The sequence below is a fragment of the Phyllostomus hastatus genome, unplaced genomic scaffold (assembly GCF_019186645.2).
Source record: "Phyllostomus hastatus isolate PE091 unplaced genomic scaffold, TTU_PhHast_1.1 phas_contig_41, whole genome shotgun sequence".
Taxonomy (NCBI): Eukaryota; Metazoa; Chordata; class Mammalia; order Chiroptera; family Phyllostomidae; genus Phyllostomus; species Phyllostomus hastatus.
In genome coordinates this window covers 3163239-3183230 of record NW_025333876.1, presented here as the reverse complement: position 1 = coordinate 3183230, position 19992 = coordinate 3163239, and the positions used below count along the sequence as shown (strand labels likewise).

Sequence of the window (19992 nt, the reverse complement as noted above, 5' to 3'; positions counted from 1 at the left end):
CACACCCAGAGGGGAGGGCAATGTTGTCTTCAGTTGCAAAATCAATGACTTATTCAATAAAGATGTTTCTGGGGACATAAGAATGCACAAGAATCTGAGGTAGGCAATACCTCATTGTGGTTTTGATTTACATTTCCCTAATAACTAGTGATGCTGAACATCTTTTCATGTGCCTGTTGGCCATCTGTATGTCTTCTGTGGAGAAATATCTATTCAGGACCTCTGCCCATTTTTCAATTGAGTAATTTGTTTTTGTGTTGAGTTGTACTAGTTATTTATATACTTCGGATATTAACCCTTATCAAAAACATATCAAAAAATAATTAAATTTTAAAAATGTTAAATGTTTTACTGATTTTTTTAGACAAAGAGGAAGGAGGGGGGAGAGAGAGAGAGAGAGAGAGAGAGAGAGAGAGAGAGAGAGAGAGAAACATCAGCTGGTTCCCTCACATACGTGCCCCAACTGGGGGGTCGAACCCACCACCTTTTGGTATCCAGGATGACACTCCAGCTGAGCCCTGCTGTTGGTCAGAGCTAAACTGTTTTTTGATTCATGAAAGATAACCCATTCACTAATTAAATCTAAAAATCTTTAATTTTTTGCATACCTTGTAAGAAAGAAACAGTGGAGATTTATTTTTGAGTAAACTGCAATGTAATCTGTTCATGGAAACGATGTGTGTGTATATACATGAATGTTCTATTTTTAATTTAAGCATTTTATGATATATAAATCTATTCAGTAAAACACTTTAATTGATATCTGTTGGTTGCTTAATTTTTCACTTTAAAGACTAAAATCAAAACCACTGAATTCACACTTTACAATCTGAAAGAATCAAAAATAGCTATAGTTCTAAAGTAGCTTCAATAAAGCAAATGTTATTCGTATGAGTACTAAAGGACTATATTGAAACCAGATGAAATATAAATATCTGATTTTGTACTTAATTTGAAGTGTTACCCCTGAAATCAATTACAGATGTTTACTCTGAAAGAGGCTACTGTGAAGACTGCAGACTCAAATACTGGTAACAGCTATTTAAACTTCAATTCATGGAATACCTAGAATATAGGTTGAACTGGAACCTGTTGTCAGTATAATATTCATTGGCAACGATTTTTTTAAAGACACAGAAGGCTATTATTTTAATATAAATCAGGAGTTTTAAAATCATCTCTAGTGCTTTCAACTGTCACATGGCCATGAACCAAAGACCCAAATAATTTCAAATGATCAGATACATTTTAGGCAACAATTCTCATGCACCAGTACTTTTAATATTGTACACACACAACTGTAGTAAAAAGACGACATAAACACGATGTAGTCTCTCCATTTCCATGATCAGCACGCTGCATCACAGCAACCCCAGTTTATATTCCACCATCATGTGTGGTTCTCCCATTAGTTCACTTTGTGATGGGTCTGAAAACAAACAGACACACATTAAAGATTCTCAAAAAAAGATGAATTCAATGATTCCACTCACAAGAAAATCTAGAATAAACAAAACTAATCTCAAGTGACAGAAAACAGACCAGTAGTTGCCTGGGGCCTAGGGTGGGGGGACTGACTGCAAAGTGGCCAAAAATCATTTTGGTTCCCCAGATGACTCTAGGAACAAGCTCTAATTAAGAGATGAGGCAATATCTTAATCTAAACAGCAAAAACATTTCATCTCTATTGTTTTGTGTTCTGTTGAATACACAAACATACACATAGGCATAAATAAGAATTCTAGAGAAAGAAAACCTTAATCTTCACTCTCTTGTTTTTATGGATGAATCGGACAAAAATTTTAACTGTGATAATATACCTAAAAGAGCTTTTAAAATTAACACCAAAGGTGAGCTTCCTAGAGACAAATAAAGCATATTTTCTTTTCTTTTGCCTCCTACTGAACATAGGACTAGAAACAATAAAAATCTAAGAACTAAGCTGTAAAATCAGTTTGTAAAAATATGTAACCATTCACATTAAAATAACAATTACCAAGAGTAACTGATCAATTTGGATGTTCCTAACTGAATCTCCTAAGAGACTGGGGGCTGCCGTATCAGTTCAGCAGTCTGTACTCCCCACTTTCACACAACAAAGTAGCCTTAGCAACAGCTGACACTGCCACAGTTACTGATAAACTGCTATGTATATAACAGACATTCAAAATCTACACTTAAATGTCTACACATGAGTAGACAGAACAGGCAAAGATGTTTGCTACAGCCCTGTTTTGTTAGTAAGTGAGAAAAATGCAAGCATCCATCAATAAATGTACTGATATATCATGCACACTGTAAGACACACAGTATGATACCAATGTTTTAAAGAAATAAACACTAAACAATGCCAAATATTTTCTGACTATACACATTTGTAGGAAGGCACACAGGAGGACACACAGTAATGACAGCAGGGAACCAGGGGACGAGGGAAAGAAATGGGTCTGGGGGTAATCATCAAGGACCAGAGTTTGGGCTGTATTTTAAATTTTTAAACAAAGAGTATATCCATTTAGATAATAATTTCTTTTAAACTCTGCTGTTTTAAGCTTTGGACTTTAATAAAATATGTACTTGCTAAATAAATCACTTGCCCCAGAAGGCAGCAAACCACGTAAGCAAAGCTTTGGCCCACGGTTCCAGCACCTGCTCTGTCAACAAGCCACCGTGAGACTCCGGGGAGGCCCAAGCCTCTGGCTCAGTCTCAGTTACTCTTCTTAAAGTGAGGGACTGCAGTGAACAGAAGACCCCTTTCAGCAGTGAGAGTTTATTTTTCATTTTACTAGTGCCCCCCTCACACACCTTCCCTTCCTTGTAAAATGTACAGATTGTTCTTGGCCAAGCACTTCGCAGACGCGTGAGCAGAACCCCCATCCTCTCCAACACATTATAAAACATAAGCTGGAGAAATATACATGTTCCCATCATGACTGAACAGTCCTCAGAGTTCAGATGCACAAGCAACTCCTTCATTACAGACATAAAAATTCCTCAGGGGTCAAAGATGATGAGGAGAATGTGATAAGCAAGAGTTTTCAACACTTCCTAGGGATGGACCACTTCATGAGGCAACAGGGACACAAGAGCTAAGAAGACAAAGTCTCAAGATCTCATAATATTTGCATTTAAGTTGAAACAAGAAATAAAGAAGATGAAAAGTACCAGATAATTGCTATGCAAAGAATTAAAGTGAGGTGACAAAGTAAATAAGGACTACTTTAGACTGGGTAGTAAAGGAAGGCCTCTCCAAACAGTGCCATCTAAACTGGGATCTGAAAATGAGGGGGGAATATTCTAAGCAGGATGGACAGCGAAGGCAAGGCCCTTGGGTGAAGCCATAAACTGCCATTATGTTACGCAGTCACAGTTCCCACAAAGGGGCGATAACCCAAAGTGCCATGCAGTGGTCCATCCTGACAAAAATCACCTGCCTAACCAGTGAATCTTTCCAGCTCATTATCTACCTTAAAGCAATGCAAGGAATGAATAGAACAAGATGTCCACAAGATAGTGAACTTTTCAAAAGTGAAATTATATTACATCGCTGCTTAAAATCATTCAACGGTTTCCCATTGCATTCTGAATCAACTTCTACAAAGCTCTGGCTCCTCTTCGCTTTCCAACCTCACCTTATTCCACTCTCCACTTTTCTCAAAACACTCTGGCCACATGGGCCTTCTTAGTAACACATTCCTGTGTTGGGAGACAATTCTCTACGGGTTTCTCATGATTTTTAAGTCCTGGACACAACTGCACTGCTCGCCTTTGTTCTAGACTCTTTTTCAAGGCCAGCATCAGAACATAAAGCTTGTGTCTCCCCTACAGCACAGACCAGGCAGGCTGATTGCCTATTATAACAATTCAGGTGCCTTGACCAGGGGTGGGGTTCTTCCTGTAACAAAATACAGGATATATGCAGGCATCGCCTGACCCTCTTCTTGCTGCCCTGTGGGACCTGGGGCTCTGGAAACTAACAGTACAGCTGAGAATCTGGCTACTGCTATCGCTGTAATGAACTGTCCTTCGTCTCTGGGAGTCTTGCCTTCTGCCAGTATCCATGAAACCATGACAGGCTAGCTTGCTAGCTTGTAAGTAGGATAAGCATCTGAAATCCTTCAGAGTACTTCAGCTGTTCTCAGGTAGGCGACCTCGAAAACACAGATTCTCCTCTCTACCTTAGGTCAACTAACTCACGTATCTTGTAAGAATCAACTTCTGTGTCATAGTTCCAGAGTCCTGCCTCTTCTACCCAACAACAAACTCTATCCCTAACCGTTTTTTATTCCTAGAAGGTAATCACAATTTACAATTTTTGTATTTTATCTGTTTAATGTTTACCTACACCATCAGAAAGCAGATGCTTGTTTTCTCACCACAGTATATTCAGAGCTAGCCAAGAGCCTGACACATAGTATCTGAGTGACTGAATAAATACTAAGTTCCACTCCCTTTTTTTAAACACAACCACAGAAGCTGATTTTTAAATGAGTGCATTTTTAAAACTAATTAAAAGAATACACAGACTGGAACTATCACCTTACTAATTTTAAATGAGTACGTTCAATGTCAAAGTTCAATGTCAAAGCTTAGGAATTCCTGGTTTTCCTGCATTCAAAAAGCTCCCTCAGGGAAGATTCTTAAAGAGGAGGCTCACTAGACTTCTGTTGTGGCCACAGCATTTCCTTACCGGACATCAGCAGCCAAGCAAAACTGATATAATTTAGTCCTGTTGGGTTTTGTGTTTCTCCTGAATTGCTCAGGCATAATGGGCAGAGGCAATAGAGAACAAAATTGTATTTGTTTATCTTCCTCAGGACCATAAAAAATAGAGGATGCTATTATTATTAATAGAGGATGCATGTATTGTTCTTACTTAAAAGTCATGTTATCTTGTACGTAATACAATTATTCAGGGAATTTTGTTAAGAGATGACAAATTCTTTTTTCCTACTCACCATCTATAGAAGCACGAAAATTATCTGGGGGCAGGGAAAGGCAGATTTCCCTTTTTAAGAAAAGAAAAATTTTTTTTCTTAGTTTTAAGAAAAGAAAAGTTTTAAGAAAAGAAAAATTTTTTTAAAGAAAAATTTTAAGAAAAGTTTTAAAAGAAAAATTTTTTTTAAAGAAAAATTTTTAAAGAAAAATTTTAAAGAAAAATTTTATCTTATTTTCTTTAGTTGTTTTAAAAACTAGTCATATCCCACAAATGTTGTAAACACTGAAACAACCATCATTGTTTAAATTACCTTAAGTATACTGTATTAAACTCACCTATCAGACTTCATCCTCAGGACATGAAATGAATGATATGATTATAACCTCAGAACACCACAAAAAAAGTTTTCACTTTTAAAACCAGTTAAAAAAGTTATTACCGTTAAATTTTATCTTAAAACAAGTGAGACCAATCAGCAGTCAGCCTCATGAGGACGAGGATGCTGTGGGTTTTGTTTTACTGCTGTTGCCTTTTATACTATTGGGGTTCCAGAAAAGGGGGCTGAATGATGCTTACCATTAAGAATATCTTCAAATCCAATAGTCTCATCATTACCCCTCAAAATATCCAGGGAAAGGTTTGAGCTTGGAAGAAATGGAAGACGCTGAACCTTTGGGAAAAGTATGAAAGGGCAAGATTAGGGAAAAAAAATGGGAAAAAGATGTATAATCTAATATCATATTCTTTATTTGTAAAATCTTTTCTTTATTTATTCTTTATTTGTAAAATCTACAAAACTAAATAAAATGTCAATTTAACCAGTGGAGAGGAAAAAAAAAACTATATTTTAGACCCAAACCAAGTTGGTAAAAATTCCTCAAAACTTTACTTAAAATATGTAAAAACATTGAAATTGTACTTTTATTAACACTTAATAATCCTATCAGGTTTATACATATTTGGGGGCTTTGCTTCCACCCAGGAAAACCAAGCATATACCATCTGATAAAATGCAAAATCCCAGAGCCTAACACTATGTCTAATTTCTAATAAATGTGAGATGATCAAATTCCTGAAGAAATTCCAACTCAGTGAGACCATTATTCTAATTAGTAAACCGAATACTTCATTTCGTATGTTGTTTTGTTTTGCTCATAGTACCAAGATAAGTTATGACACTTTCAAACAGTAGTGATAACTGGAAATAAAAATCAAACTCATCTGCAGGATCTTTAAAAAACATAATACCATTTTGCACAAGTGTTGCCTACTTTTTTCAAGTATTAAGTAAGTACACCACAGACTGGCAGCTACATATAGTGGAGAAAGCACAGCACGGGGTCAGAGGGATCCGGATTCCAGTTTTGATTCTACTACTCAACAATCCTAGGGCTTTGCATAGGTTACCTCATCTGTCTTACCCTCAGTTTCCTCACCTGGGAAACAGGATTATACCACTTCCCTTTCAAACTTGTAATATAGTGTGGTATAAAGTATGTATACAGTATAGTTACTGGCACGTACTTAGTTCTCAACAAATTCTAATATAATTTTTCTGTCCTTAGTTGTTTGTCTGGCAGTTATAATTTGAATCAATGCAGATAATTTTGGATATTGCCAAAAACATACAAAGAGTAATAGGTGGTTAGTGACTAAATGATCTTAATATTTTAAAGTATTCATAACTTTAGAATCTAAGAGAGCAGTTAAGATTATTTTTCCCCCAATAAGAAAATGTATGTAGACTAAAAGTATTTTTACTTACTAATGGCCTATAGAGTTACTTAAATCTTTGTGGCACGAAAAAAATTTCTCTAGGTTGTCAAAACCAGAAAAGAAAATGTGGGCCAGGGTGGGAGTGGTATACAGAAAGAGTAAGGAGCCTGTAAATTAAACTAGACAGGGGTATGGCAGATACAGTTTTACCAGAGATAGAGCCCTGAGAAAACCTCAAAAGCAGGGATGGACAGGCAGTGGTTATACATCCTCATGAGCAAGAGCTACAATAACACAGAAATCAGGAAAAAAAAGGCCAGAATCCTGCACAAAGATTTTTGGATTACATGGGATTAAAACCTTAGGTCTAGCCCTGGCTGGCGTAGCTCAGTGGATTGAGCGCGGGCTGGGAACCAAAGTGTCCCAGGTTTCGATTCCCAGCCAGGGTACATGCCTGAGTTGCAGGCCATAACCCCCAGCAACCGCACATTGAAGTTTCTCTGTCTCTCTCTCTCTCCCCCCCTCCCTTCCCTCTCTAAAAATAAATAAATAAAATCTTGAAAAAAAAAGTGATAAACGGTAGTCAGACACAACTTCTAAAAAAAAAAAAAAACACCTTAGGTCTAAAATATAAACAATGTGTAGCTGGAATCTGATTAACGAGAATAAAAAGGGAAGCTAACAATTCTGTACAAAAGTATGTATTTCATTTAATCTACAGAATAATCCTAATAATCCCACACCATTCTCACCGCTACCTCCATTGCACATTAAAATCAAACACACTACGGCTCAGAAAGGTCTCTACTGTATTTAAATTAAGACTAGTAGTGAAGCTAAGATTCACTTTCAGGTCATTCTGACATGAAACTCTTTTAGGGTTTTATCCTCAGAAAAAAAGTTCTAAAACAGCTTCCAGAATGACTGAGTGATGGCATTAATAGAATTTATCTAAAAAGACACAATTTTAGCCAGGTGAGAGAAAGAATTCACAGTAGTGGGAAGAACATGTGCAAAAGCCAAAAGGAGAGAGAAATTAGGACACTACAAGCAGCTGAGGAAGTGATGGAGCATGGAGAAGAGCAAGAAGGCAATTCATGACCAGGGCCATGTTAAGGATGTGGGTTTTACTTAGAGGACAGAGTGAGGGGAATGACATGATCCAATTTGCTTCACAAAGATTACTCTGGCTAGAGTGTGTACAATGGCGTGGTGGGCAGCAGGGGTGGGTGCTGCAGCAATCCAGATAATGCAGTCAGGGGCGGAACCCAGGTAGTCGCAATGCTAAAAAGAGGTTAACTGACTGGATGCTGAAGGGGGTGGGTGGGGGGTGAGGTGCTAGAGGAGATACCAAGGCTAATGTTCCAATTTCTGCCTTATGAAAAACTCTGTTCACAGGTGATTGGAGTATGTACGAGACAATGAGTTACTCCGTACTCGGATGAAACGTGAAGTGCCTGCAGGACTCCCAGCTGGAGAAGCCTATAGGTTTATAGCTCAATGCTAACTAAAGTCATAGAAATAGACTGACAGTAAGAGGATGAGGAGAGATCAGGAATGGGTATTTACTAACAAAACTGGTATCTGGGGTATTTCAGAGAACCAAAACAAAAAAGGAGAAAGGAAAGAAACCTACACAGCCAAGAATGAGGCTTCAGAGAGGAGAGGAATATCAGGAAAATGCAGTGCCCTAAAAGCCAAGGAAAGAAGGCAGGCATCATGAGTGTTACATACCACAGGGACATGAGCAAAATGAGGGCACTGTGATATCCACTGCTCAGGAGTGTTGGTGGCGTGACAGTAGCCAGAGAACCATGGGTTGAATGAATAGGAGGTAAAGAAGCGTATGTAGCAATGTTGGCGACTTTTTTCAGTTGAGACTTGCAAAAGCACACTTAGTGAGAGAGAAGTTGCTATAAAGGGATTTGAGGTTGAGTTAATTTTTGCTTTGTAGAGGTTCCAGTATAAATAAGTGCTGACGAGTTCCAGTGAGTAGAGAGAGGTTGAAGACATTGGCTATAGAAAGGACCCATGAAAAGGGGGTCTCTGAAGTACTATGATGTGTCAAATCCAGTACATGGGTGGGGGACAGTTCTTACATTCTTGGAAAGACATTTCTGAGGATCCTATTCCTGAGCAGTATCTACAAACTGCCTACTTCACGGTTCCACTTGGATAGACCCACAGGCATCTTAAATTCAATGAAACCCTCCAAAAGAAGAAACATGAAAGTGGATGTAAGTTTTCAGACACTGAGCCCATAACTCGAAGATATATTCCATTTAATGACTTCTTTTTTCCCTTTATATTGAGTTGGCCAAAAAGTTTGTTTGATTTTTTCTACACGATGGCTCTAATAGTGCTTAGTCATCTTTAACTTCATTTGAAACGATTTTGTTAGATTGTATTGTGACAATGTCATATCAGCATGCATTTAAAAAATTATCAAAATTTATGAATTTTTATGCAGCTATTTAATATTGAAGATGGAAAAATACACATTTTTGGCATATTATGCTTTATTATTTCAAGAAAAGTAAAAATGCAACTGAAATGCAAAAAAAAAAATTTTTTGTGCAGTGTATAGAGATTGATCGAATGTGTCAAAAGTGGTTAATGAAGTTTCTTGGTACTATTGAGTTTGGCCAAATAATTCTTCACTCTGGGACTGTCTCACGCACTGGAAGATGTTTAGCAGCACCCCTGGCCTCTTCCCACTAGAAGTCAATAGCAGGAGACAGTCGACATACTCAAAATATCCAAATCAATAACGTTATTGGTGAAAATGAAAAATGTGTCTTTTATTTTACAGAAAAAGCTAAACAGACTTTTTGGCCAACCCAATAAAATAGGAATTGAGGTCATATCCCAAAAGGGGGAAAGTAGAATAGGTTGCAGGGGAGGTGGTCAGGTTTGTACAGCTGTTATCAAACAGAACAATCATTCCAATTGGTAGCAACACACATATGGGACGCATGTATAAATGCCTACCATACTTACCTGTTGCACTGCCTTGAATTCCATTTGCAATTTTAGTGGAGCACACAGACCCTGGATGTTTCTCAATGTGGAAAAATTCATTTTATCTTGGTTGAGCTGGAACTACAAGATAGTAATGTAATTTTAAATGCTTTACTCAATATTCTGCATTTAAAACAGTTAGCACTGATACACATGTAACATAATACTTAGATGAAGAATTTTAACATCTATAACTGAAATAAAAACAAAGTACTTGTACAAACTTCTTCAACAAATTTTTGGATGTACACGTGTATATTTTATCCAGCATGCAGGTACACTTCACCAGTGTAAAATCATCACCTAAAGTCTGGATTTACAGAACTAATAAATTAAGGGACATTTTCACATTGCAAATGTACATTCACAAAGCAGTCACATTCCAATACTTCTGATTATAATCACAGCAAAACTGGTAGAGCAAAGAAGAGGTACAAATGAGACCCAAAAACAGTTACATACAGCAACAAAAATAGTGAATTTCTAAGTACAAAAGCATGTATCTCAAGATTTCAGAAATAATCAGATCCATTTTACCTCCTCCTTAATTAAACTATAATGTTTATGCTCTGAAACACTGAACAATCTACTTTTTTCTGAAATCATACTTTTACTACTTCTAAAAAACCTTTATCACAATTTAATGTATTTCAGGCAAAATGAATCAACTTGACTCATGGATTCTAAAACATATAGTTTCCCAAAACAGCTCTTAAGAATAGTGTAGCAAACAGACTGCCACATATATCTATCTGAGCTCATGAGGTAAAGTGACTTCTGTGATTTTTTTATTATACTTCATAAGATTTTTTTTAAGTCATCAATAACAAAGGGTAACTGATCAAAAATCTATTGAGAGATTAGTACCCATTTGGGGCATGATCTAGGGGCCATACATACATAAGAAGTATGAGAGTAAGATATCTAGCAATATGGTTTTTAATTACTTTAGCTTAACAGCAAAATTCTAACAGATGGTCCAAATTTGGTCCACATTAAGGGAAAATCTGCAATATTTTATTGTGAGTATATGACCTGAGGTTCTAATTGAAGTGTTTCCTTTAATATTGAGTTATCCTCATGATAACTAAAAAGAATTTTATGTAGATTCAATTTATACAGACTTTGATAAATACATCCACCTTGTAATGTGGTATCAAACTGCAATTACCAATCAACATATGCCTAATTATTAGCAAACACACGCAAAATTAGAATTAGGCCCTGTGGCAACAAAACAGAAGAGTCTACCCTAGAGACAGACTGTATATATGTTATGTATGTAGTTGGGAAGACATCACACACAGATCAGGGCTTCTCAACTCTTGGCACTATTGACATCTTGGGCCAGATAATTCTTCACTGCAGCGGGTATGAAATGTCCTGTACATTGCAAGACGTTTAGCAGCAGGCGGGGCCTCTACCCAACAGACGCCAGTACCAAAAAACCTTCCCTTCCCCCAGACACCACTTTTGACAACCAGACATTACCGACTGTCCCCGGGGGGGAGGAGAGAGGAGGAAGGGGGGAATCATCCACCGTTTAAGAACCACTGGAACAGATGACGGTCAACTTCTTCACTATCACCACTGCAGTTCCAATCCTGGAGAGCTACTGTAAGCCTGCACATGCTGAGGGATGGGCTATTCCTAACTCCACTTTACTGATGAGGACACCAAGACTTATAGACAGATTAAACCACTTGCCCAAGTTTACTTAGCTATTAAGCAGTATAGCGCTAACAATTTAAACCTCCAAATACTGTAGCTCAATTACGCAGCCCATGCTAAAGGACTTATTAATAGATAACAAGTGCCACAGAATTGCCATGGGCTGGGTAAGGGATTAAGACAACATAGAAGCAGTAGATGTAAGCTGAGTGTCAAAAGATCTATGAAATTTTTAGACTTTTCACCATTTTGGCCAGTCTTACTCAGATTTGTCAAAGTTTCTCTTAACATGTATTGCTCAGAACTAAACCAATATTCCGTATCAAATGACCAAATTAATACTTAGGAAAATCAAGGGTATAATCACCCTTGATGTGAACGCCACCTTATTATTAACAAGGTCCAAGATTCACATTGTCCTAAGTGTTTTTTTGATTTCTGGCCTAATCCTTTGATCTATTTTGTCATTTGTGATGTAGTTCACTTACTCATTAAAATGAGGTATCCTTATCATTTTTCTTCCATAAACCTAATTTATATGCTTTCTATGGTTAAGCTTATATTTGAAAAACATTTAACCTCCCTAAGTCAACTTCTGAGCATGAAACCAGAATGCACTTAAATAACTAGGAGCCCTTATATTTTCTCATCTCATCTGAACTTCAATTTCACCATCCCATTATTTGTTTTATTTTTTCTTATACAAAGGTCTTTCCCCTTGCTAAAGAAGGAAGAAAAAAAATGGAATAGGTTAACTCTCTAGGTAACAGTACGCCATCTTCCCCAAGTAATAAATCTTTCTTCTTGCTCTGAAAGTGTATTTAAAAACCTATATTGTCTAAAGAATATCTCTACAGGCTATACACTGTTTAGTAATGACCTTTCCCCATCTATTTACCTGGAGAACATTGGTCTAAAACTATTCAAATGCCCCCTCTTCTATAAAGCCTTCTGTAGTCCTGAAGCACAGCTAACTGGACTATCTTGGGCCCTCTAAGCATATTATGAAGCCCCTACCCACTGCTTGTCCTCCCGTTAAATTTTCAGCCAATTAAGGTTGGAGATTATGTCGTACTCATCTGTGTGCCCACTGTGCCTAGAAGTGGATGTGTCCCTCTGTAGCAAGACTTGAGAAGGAGGTCAAGGCTAGAGATAGGGATTAAGAGATTTCAACAAAAAAATGGCAGGAGAAAAATATAAAAGAAAAAGGGATCATAAAATGAAAAAATATTATGAGAGGAATGGAGAGGTGGACTGACCTTTAGAAATATCCCTTAAAAAGACAAGGAGAATGTATAGAAAGGGAACTTTAGTGAACCAATATAATAATTCAAAACCTACTCTACAAGGATATTGAAAATAAGGCCTTATAGTCTTCATGGTTAAATGCTCTACACCAAAACTACCTTTTTAATTATTTTTTTTAAAGATTATGCATTTATTTTTTAGAGAGAGGGGAAGGGAAGGGAAGGAGAGGGAGAGAAACATCCATGCATGAGAGGAACACTGATCAGCGGCCTCTCGCACACCCCCAGCTGGGGACCTGGCCCACAATCCAGGCACAGGCCCGCACTAGGAATCGAATCGGCGACCCTTTAGTCTTTAGGTTTGCAGAACAACACCGGACCCACTGAGCCACACCAGTCAGGGCCAGAATTATCTTAATAAATGAAACCACAAATGTCTTATCGATAGTATTTTTCTACTAAAGGGCAAAAAATACTGTTAAGATACTTACATTTTTTTCTGATAATTCAAGAGGATGACTGGGCAAAAGTTCATTTTTCACACAAGTGAAACTGAAAATAAACATTTAAAACAGAGATTACATCTCACAATACTTAAAGCTCAAAATTACATCTATCAAAAGTATAACTATAATGGAATAGCATGAGGGAGTTTTTGGGAGATGATGAAACTTCTGTACCCTGACAGAAAATGATACATGTATTAAAATTCATGTAACTACCCACCAAAAGGAAAAAGAAGCCACATTGTTAAAAGACAAATTTACTATATGCTGTTTTAAAATTCATCTATTACAGATATTGGTGGTCAAGACTTCAATTCACTAGAGAGATCCCTCTAAAAAATGGTGGTAATGCCTAATATCTAGAAGAAATTTAATAAAGTGTGTTTATTACTATTATTCTGATGACACGCTTTTATATTATATAAAATATCTAAGCCTCTTCTGCTCAGGTCTAATGTGTATTCAATATTTAACGCATCTCTAATAGACAAATGTTGAACAATGTTTGACATTCACTGAACACAAGTACTACATACAAAGTGCTATGTCAGGTGACACACTAGAGCCAGGCCACTCGCCTTTACTGCACTAGATTCATAAAGATGAATATCTTATTGTCCAAAACAGGATTTGAGAGCTGACAGAAACCTTAGAAATCACACAATAATAATTTACTGAGTAATTTCTTTGTATAAAACATTATCCTAAAACTGGGATTTTAAAATGGTCCTGTTCATGGCAATCTTAAACTAACCAGGAATGATTTGTTATTTATTTATTTTTGCATTTCATGAGAAAATAAATAAATAACAAATCATCAGGAGTTGGTGACTGGCTGCCTTATGAATTCAATTATACAAAAAATCAAATTGTATCTCCAATTCCAAAGCTATATACTGCATCTTTAAATGGAAAGACAATGAGGCATTATGTCTGTAATAGAATGCCATTCTATTATAGTACAACCTGAATACCTTAAAATTAGATATAAAATTCAAAACAAGCATGTTCAAAACACAGAATTCAGAACACAATACGGGAGGTATTATTCTTATTTGATTAAGCAGAAAAGCAACCTGACAAGAAAAAGAACTAGTACCAGAAATTGAAACCAAAACACGTAGAAACATGAAAGATATTGAGGGAAGGACTGTAACTGTGTGCTAAAGCTAGAAAAGAAAGATAATAGCAGCTAGCACTTATTGAGTGCTTACTGATGTCAGGTACTGTTCTAAGTATTTCTCATGTATTACTCATTTATTCCTCAAAATAATACATATATATACTATTAATAGCCTTATTTTGCAAATGAGGATAATAAGAAGTAGAGCAATTCAGTAACTTGCCCAAAGGCACCCATCTAGCAAACCGCAGTCAGGGTCAAAATCCAGGCAGCATGAGTCCAGAGTCCACGCTCTTAGTTGCTGTGTTCCAACGTCTCCTCCCACAAAGTGAATCAGTCCAATTGTTACTGAATTAATAAAATGGCTCTCCAACTTATCAATAGCAAAGTGAAGAATCCTACCAAATCATGGTACTGTGTAATGTATCCCAGGAAGATGGCCTATCATAGGAACCTATTACTCTGATAAAGCACTGTTTTGGCTATAGAAAACATCTAAGCCTCCTCTCATCTCCTTTCCCAAGCCAAGGCATATTACTTGCTAACTCTCAAATTAAAATATATATATTTAGGACCCAGCAAAATATTTAAAGAATATTGTAAAAAATAATTCCCAGAAACAGTTTATTATAACAAAGTCAAAGTCACAACTCCCCCATATACCCTTTTCGAAGAAGATCATGACTTTCAAAAGGTCCACTTGCTGAAAGTTCTGTAACAGGAATACTGTCCTTTAGCTGAGATCCAAGTCCTCTGGTATTCTACAACACAAATAAATAACACTATTACATACAAAAAAAATTGTTTTTAAAAACCAACCATGCTGAACATCTATGTGGAAATCATGGTTTAATCACCAGAGGGAAAAAAAATTAGTATCTCTGCCCTCAAAGAGCCCAGTCTGGAACATCACAATGAGCCTTACCTAGCATTATGCTAGAGGGACACACATGGTACAGTTAATAACATCAAACTTGGGATAGAGGATTCCTAAGTCATTTCTGAATGCTGTTAGATTAAAAGGCATTCCAGGAAAAAATACAACATGAGTAATGGTATAAAAATATAAATGATCAAGCAAGTAAGGCAGAAGTAAAGCCTAGAAAAATTAAAAGGCTTCAACATGCAAAGAAATTCACTTTTATTCTGAAATTGATAAAGAGCCTCTAAAGGACTGCGGCACGATCAGATTTACTTTTATTGGAAAGATCCCTCCCATAGGTGGGAACGATTAGCTCAGAATGAAAAAAACTAAGAGAAGACTCTTGAAGAACATCATTCCTTCAGCACCATCCTGAAGCACAAGGAAGTGCAATTAAGAATTGACAGAATAGCTAGAAGAGAGTGGTCACAGAAGCTGAAAAAAGGGAGGGGGAGCAGAATTTCATAAAGTGGTTTTTTAAGAGGGTACTACTTTAAAAAAAATAATTGTATCTAATCAGGATAGTGTGAAACAAAAACAAAGAGTGCATTTGGTATGGGTACATTGTCACCCTATGCATTATACAATAAAACATTTAATCATGGAATATTTATTACACATCTACTATGTGGCAGATACTCTGGCAGATGCAAAAGATACTTGTCTACCTTCCAGGGCTTAGTCTGATGAAGGCAGAGCAGGCAAGCAAATAAAATGTAATAAATGTTACAACAGCTCAAACACAAGATGCTTACTTGAAATAACTAGCTGCTTAAGTTCAATATCCCTGCAATTCTGCAGAAAGATGTAAAACAGTACAGGTAGTTTGGTATCAGTTTTACACTGTTCTAGGAGAAACTAGTCTGAGAAACCAGCCGTTTTATTGATTTCTAAAGTCATTTGAGTATTTTATTTCATCAGGTACTTTATCTTGTCCAGGATTTCTTCAACCTACCACCCTAGTCCAGGCTCACCCACCTGGATAATTTCCACCTGGATAATTTCCACTCTACTGGGTCCTACTGCCTATACACTCTTCCATTTTCCAATTCTGCATATAGAAGTTCTCCTAAAAATACACAATCTCCCCCACAAACACTTAAATATCCCCACAAAAAAAAAACAAAAAACCTTTCACTGATTCATCAGTGTCTTGGCTGCAGAATAAAGCCCAAGGTCTTACGCCTGGAACTCAAGAACCTGCACAACAGGTTTCAACTCCCCCCACCCCAAAGAAATCACGGCCAATCAGGAAAAGGAATCCAGTGTGGGCAGTCACTAACCCATTATGTGACTGTAATCTACACCAACAACCTCTCTAGCTCTGTTTACTCGTCTTCCAGGTATCTTCCCAAATGTATATCCTGTTACTTTTCTGCACTAACATTCTCCTCCTCCCAGATTGCTTCATTGTAAAATAGAGAAGGAATGTCTCTTCTATGCAAAAAGGAACAGGGAATTCTGATGTGTTCTACTGTAATCACATTCCCAATTACCTTCTGTAATATACCAGGATTCGTACTTGGTATTTCTAATAAAGTAGCAGAGGTAAACAAATCTATTAAAATTATCACGAGTTACACTTGAGAGTGTTTATAAACCCTTTACTATGACCAAAATGAACATCTGGACGGCCTAGCAGCAGTACTGGTATCAGAGGCTGGTGATTCAGGAGTCTTTCCCAAAAGACACAACTTTTAAGTTAAAAAGAGATAACGAGAAAGGGGAGGGGGGGGCAAAGATGACGCACTAACAACGCCGACAAACGGAAAGAAGCAAAAGTCTGGCGTTTTCCCCTCCAACACCTGGCATAACACAAGCTTCCAGAAACGTTTGTACAGTAAAGCTAAATGATAATTATGAGACCTGTGGTGGGTTTGTTATGAGGTCAGTTCCGATGGTCAGGGGTGGGCGAGTTGGGGGACTCGGCTCCAAAAGGTTCTCCTTTCAGGGGAAGGACAGTCAGCAATGCCACACCACAGAGGGTTGCACTTTCGCTACGTCCTTCTCAGCTCCGAGCCAACTATAAGGGAGAGGTCGGGGTCTGCTGTGGGACGTGGGGACAGAAGGGCACAAACCGAAATAACAGAACTACATGGAAAAGGATGAAGCCCAACCGCAGCCTGCAGGACCCGCACCAGAGCCCGGCCCGCGCGACAGCCGCGAGCTCCCAACCCCGTGACTCGACACATCCTGGCGCCTGAGGCCGGCTTCATCCTCCCGCCATCCCCGCCGCCACCGGAGACCGGCTGGGAGGCGGCAGCCTGGTCCTGCCCGGCCACGGTCCCGAGCACGCCGAGAACTCGGGTCGCCAGGAGATCACTCACCATTTTCAGCTTGCTCTGTGAACTGCCTCTAAGCACCCTTACCGTCAGCCAGCCCCGCCACTCACTTCCGTTTCCGGGGTTCCCCCCCCACATCCGCCGGAAGTGCGTCCGTCCGGGCGAGGAAGGAAGGAGGGCGCGGGGTTTTGGAAGGGAGCGGCGTTGGGCCGGAGCTCCCACGCTTGCAGTCCTGGGGGGACCGGGGGCCAAGGGCGCCGCGAGGGTGTGGGCTGGGAGGAGGGTGAGTCGCAACGAGGTGTGTCCCGAAGAGGGAAGACGCAGACCTCCGCTCTGGTAGTAATAAACGTCTACTGTTGGTTTATCTGAGGATGTGCGTTGTGTTCCGTTGAATGCATCGCATTTCATTAATCCAAGAGCTCTTTCGGGTAGATAGTGTATTTTTCGTGAAGATAAACGATGCCCAGATGGGGTGCGTGATTGGCCTGCAGTCGTTCAACCAGTGAGGCAAAACTGGAACACAAGGCTTTTCAAGTGGTTTATTTTTAAAAAATCATACACTGAAGGCGTGCTATGTTTGGACCCAATGCTGAGGCCAAGAAAACAAACGAACCAGGCTGATATGGTTCCTGGGCTAGACAAGCAGAGGACTGTTGGGGGTGGAAAAGGTGTTATTAAGTATGATAATTACTGGCACATATTGGACTCCCACTGTGTAGTAACACAGTAGTAAGTGCTTTACAAGAACTATTTCCTTTAATCCTTTAAATAACCTTATGAAGTAGGTAGTACTATAACTGCAGTTTTACAGGTAAGGAAAGCAAGACCTAAAAGAGGTTTTAAAAGAAGTGTCCAAGGACCCGTAAACCGTTGTCATACTACTGTACTGAATTGCGTAGCAAATACAATGTGATAAGGTGGACTCATGCCCTGTAGCCATATAATGGAGCTAACTTAAGGAAGGAATCCTTGGGCTAATAACCAAAGGTTAAGAGTGAACTAGTTTGAAGTAGCAGAGTATAAGAAGGAATATTACGGGCGGATTTGCTTGTGCAGAAACCGAAATGGGAAAGAAGGTCTGTGTGGCTGAAGTAAGGGAGAGAGTAGTGTGAGATGAGGCTGTGAGGAGATGGAGGCAAGTTTATTGTGGGGGACCTTGTGCACCAGATTAAAGATGATGCTTTATCTTTAAAAAGCCATTAAAGGATTTTAGGGAGGGAGGTGATAAGAGTTTCGTATTTGTGTATAGCCACTGCCATGGTCCTGCAGCCTTGAAGTTCTGGGGCTAATACTGATTTTAAGTATTGTGCACTGCTGTCTTGTGGCTCTTCAGAATATCCATGTTTACCTTGATGTTTGAGTTTGAGTGTTTCAGTTGCATCTTTTTCCTTTCAATCAGTTCCATCTAAGGAGAAATTTTAAAACTGCAGCTTTTAAAAAATTTATTTAAATGTTTGTTGATTGCTTACAATTCAGTCATAAAATGTTTGCTAAGCATTTGCTTGGTGCTAGAATCTGGAACTGTCGATGAGAAAAAGGCATTTTCCTATCCTTGAAATGCTGTTTTTTTCCCAGGAGAATAGACATGGAAACAGACATTTAAAATGCAGTGTAGTAAATGCTTAATGGAGAAAGGAGCTGGGCCAGGAAGTGGTTGGGAACAGGAAAAATGACATTTGAGGAAGAGGAAATGTGGAAAGGCAGAGATGTGCAAAAAGGCATGTTGTAATCTGAACAATGAAGGGCCCTTGTGTGGTGTACTGAGGTTTTGGGCTTTTTCTTGTAGAAAACAGGAGATAATGGAAGTATTTTCAAAAACACTTGACCTTAGAAAAAATTATTCTGGTGACAACATGAGGAATACACTGGAATTGGGAGAAACTAGGAGCCAGGATACCATTTAGAATGTTGGCAATAGTCAAAGCCAGAGATGATGAAGGTGTAAATTAAGGTAGCACAGCATATTGGAAAGACTTTGAGAAGCAGTGAAATGCATGCATGCACCTGAGAAATACTAGAATTTAAGAGGCAGCCAGAAGAAGGGTAGCCTGCCATGGAAATGAAAAAGAAATGGTCAGAGAGACTGAAAAGCAAATCCAAGTGCTCTGTTAGAATCCAAAGGGGAAGAAAGTGCTGAGAGGTTGACAAGTAGTTCAAAAGAGAGGTTAAAAAGTAGTTTAAAAAGATCATGAAGGCTTGAAAATAGGCCTTTGGTGACCAACGTGAAGGCAGTTTTAGTGCAGCAAGGAGGAAATTCACCTTATTATGAGCAGTACAAACACCCATATTTATTTTTTAAAAGGGGTTACAATATTAACTAATACAAGGCTGTTTAGTATGCTAAAATATTCTTAAAATTAAATTTGATGTTAGAATGGTTAGTTTGCATAAGTTGTATCTGTTATATAGTTTGGAGAATAAAATATTATTAAGAACAGTTAATATTTTCTATGTGTCAAGCCCTGTGCTTAGTTCTGTACATACATTGATACATTGTTGCAGTTACTCCTTAATTACAGTTACTCATGAGGTAGGTATTACTATTATCCATATTTTATATATTTT

General features: G+C 38.2%; 1 protein-coding gene across 1 annotated transcript; it reads right to left on the bottom strand.

The window, feature by feature from the left end:
* Positions 1–1259: 1259 nt before the first annotated feature.
* LOC123822755 (proteasome maturation protein) lies at positions 1260–17580 on the bottom strand. The gene is made up of 6 exons (XM_045844883.1): positions 17473–17580; positions 14887–14984; positions 13086–13146; positions 9656–9757; positions 5516–5609; positions 1260–1429 (listed from the first exon to the last, which is right to left on the bottom strand). Exons 1-6 carry the CDS (start codon positions 17563–17565, stop codon positions 1362–1364), a joined length of 516 nt encoding a protein of 171 aa, XP_045700839.1. The 5' UTR covers positions 17566–17580; the 3' UTR covers positions 1260–1361.
* Positions 17581–19992: the final 2412 nt, after the last annotated feature.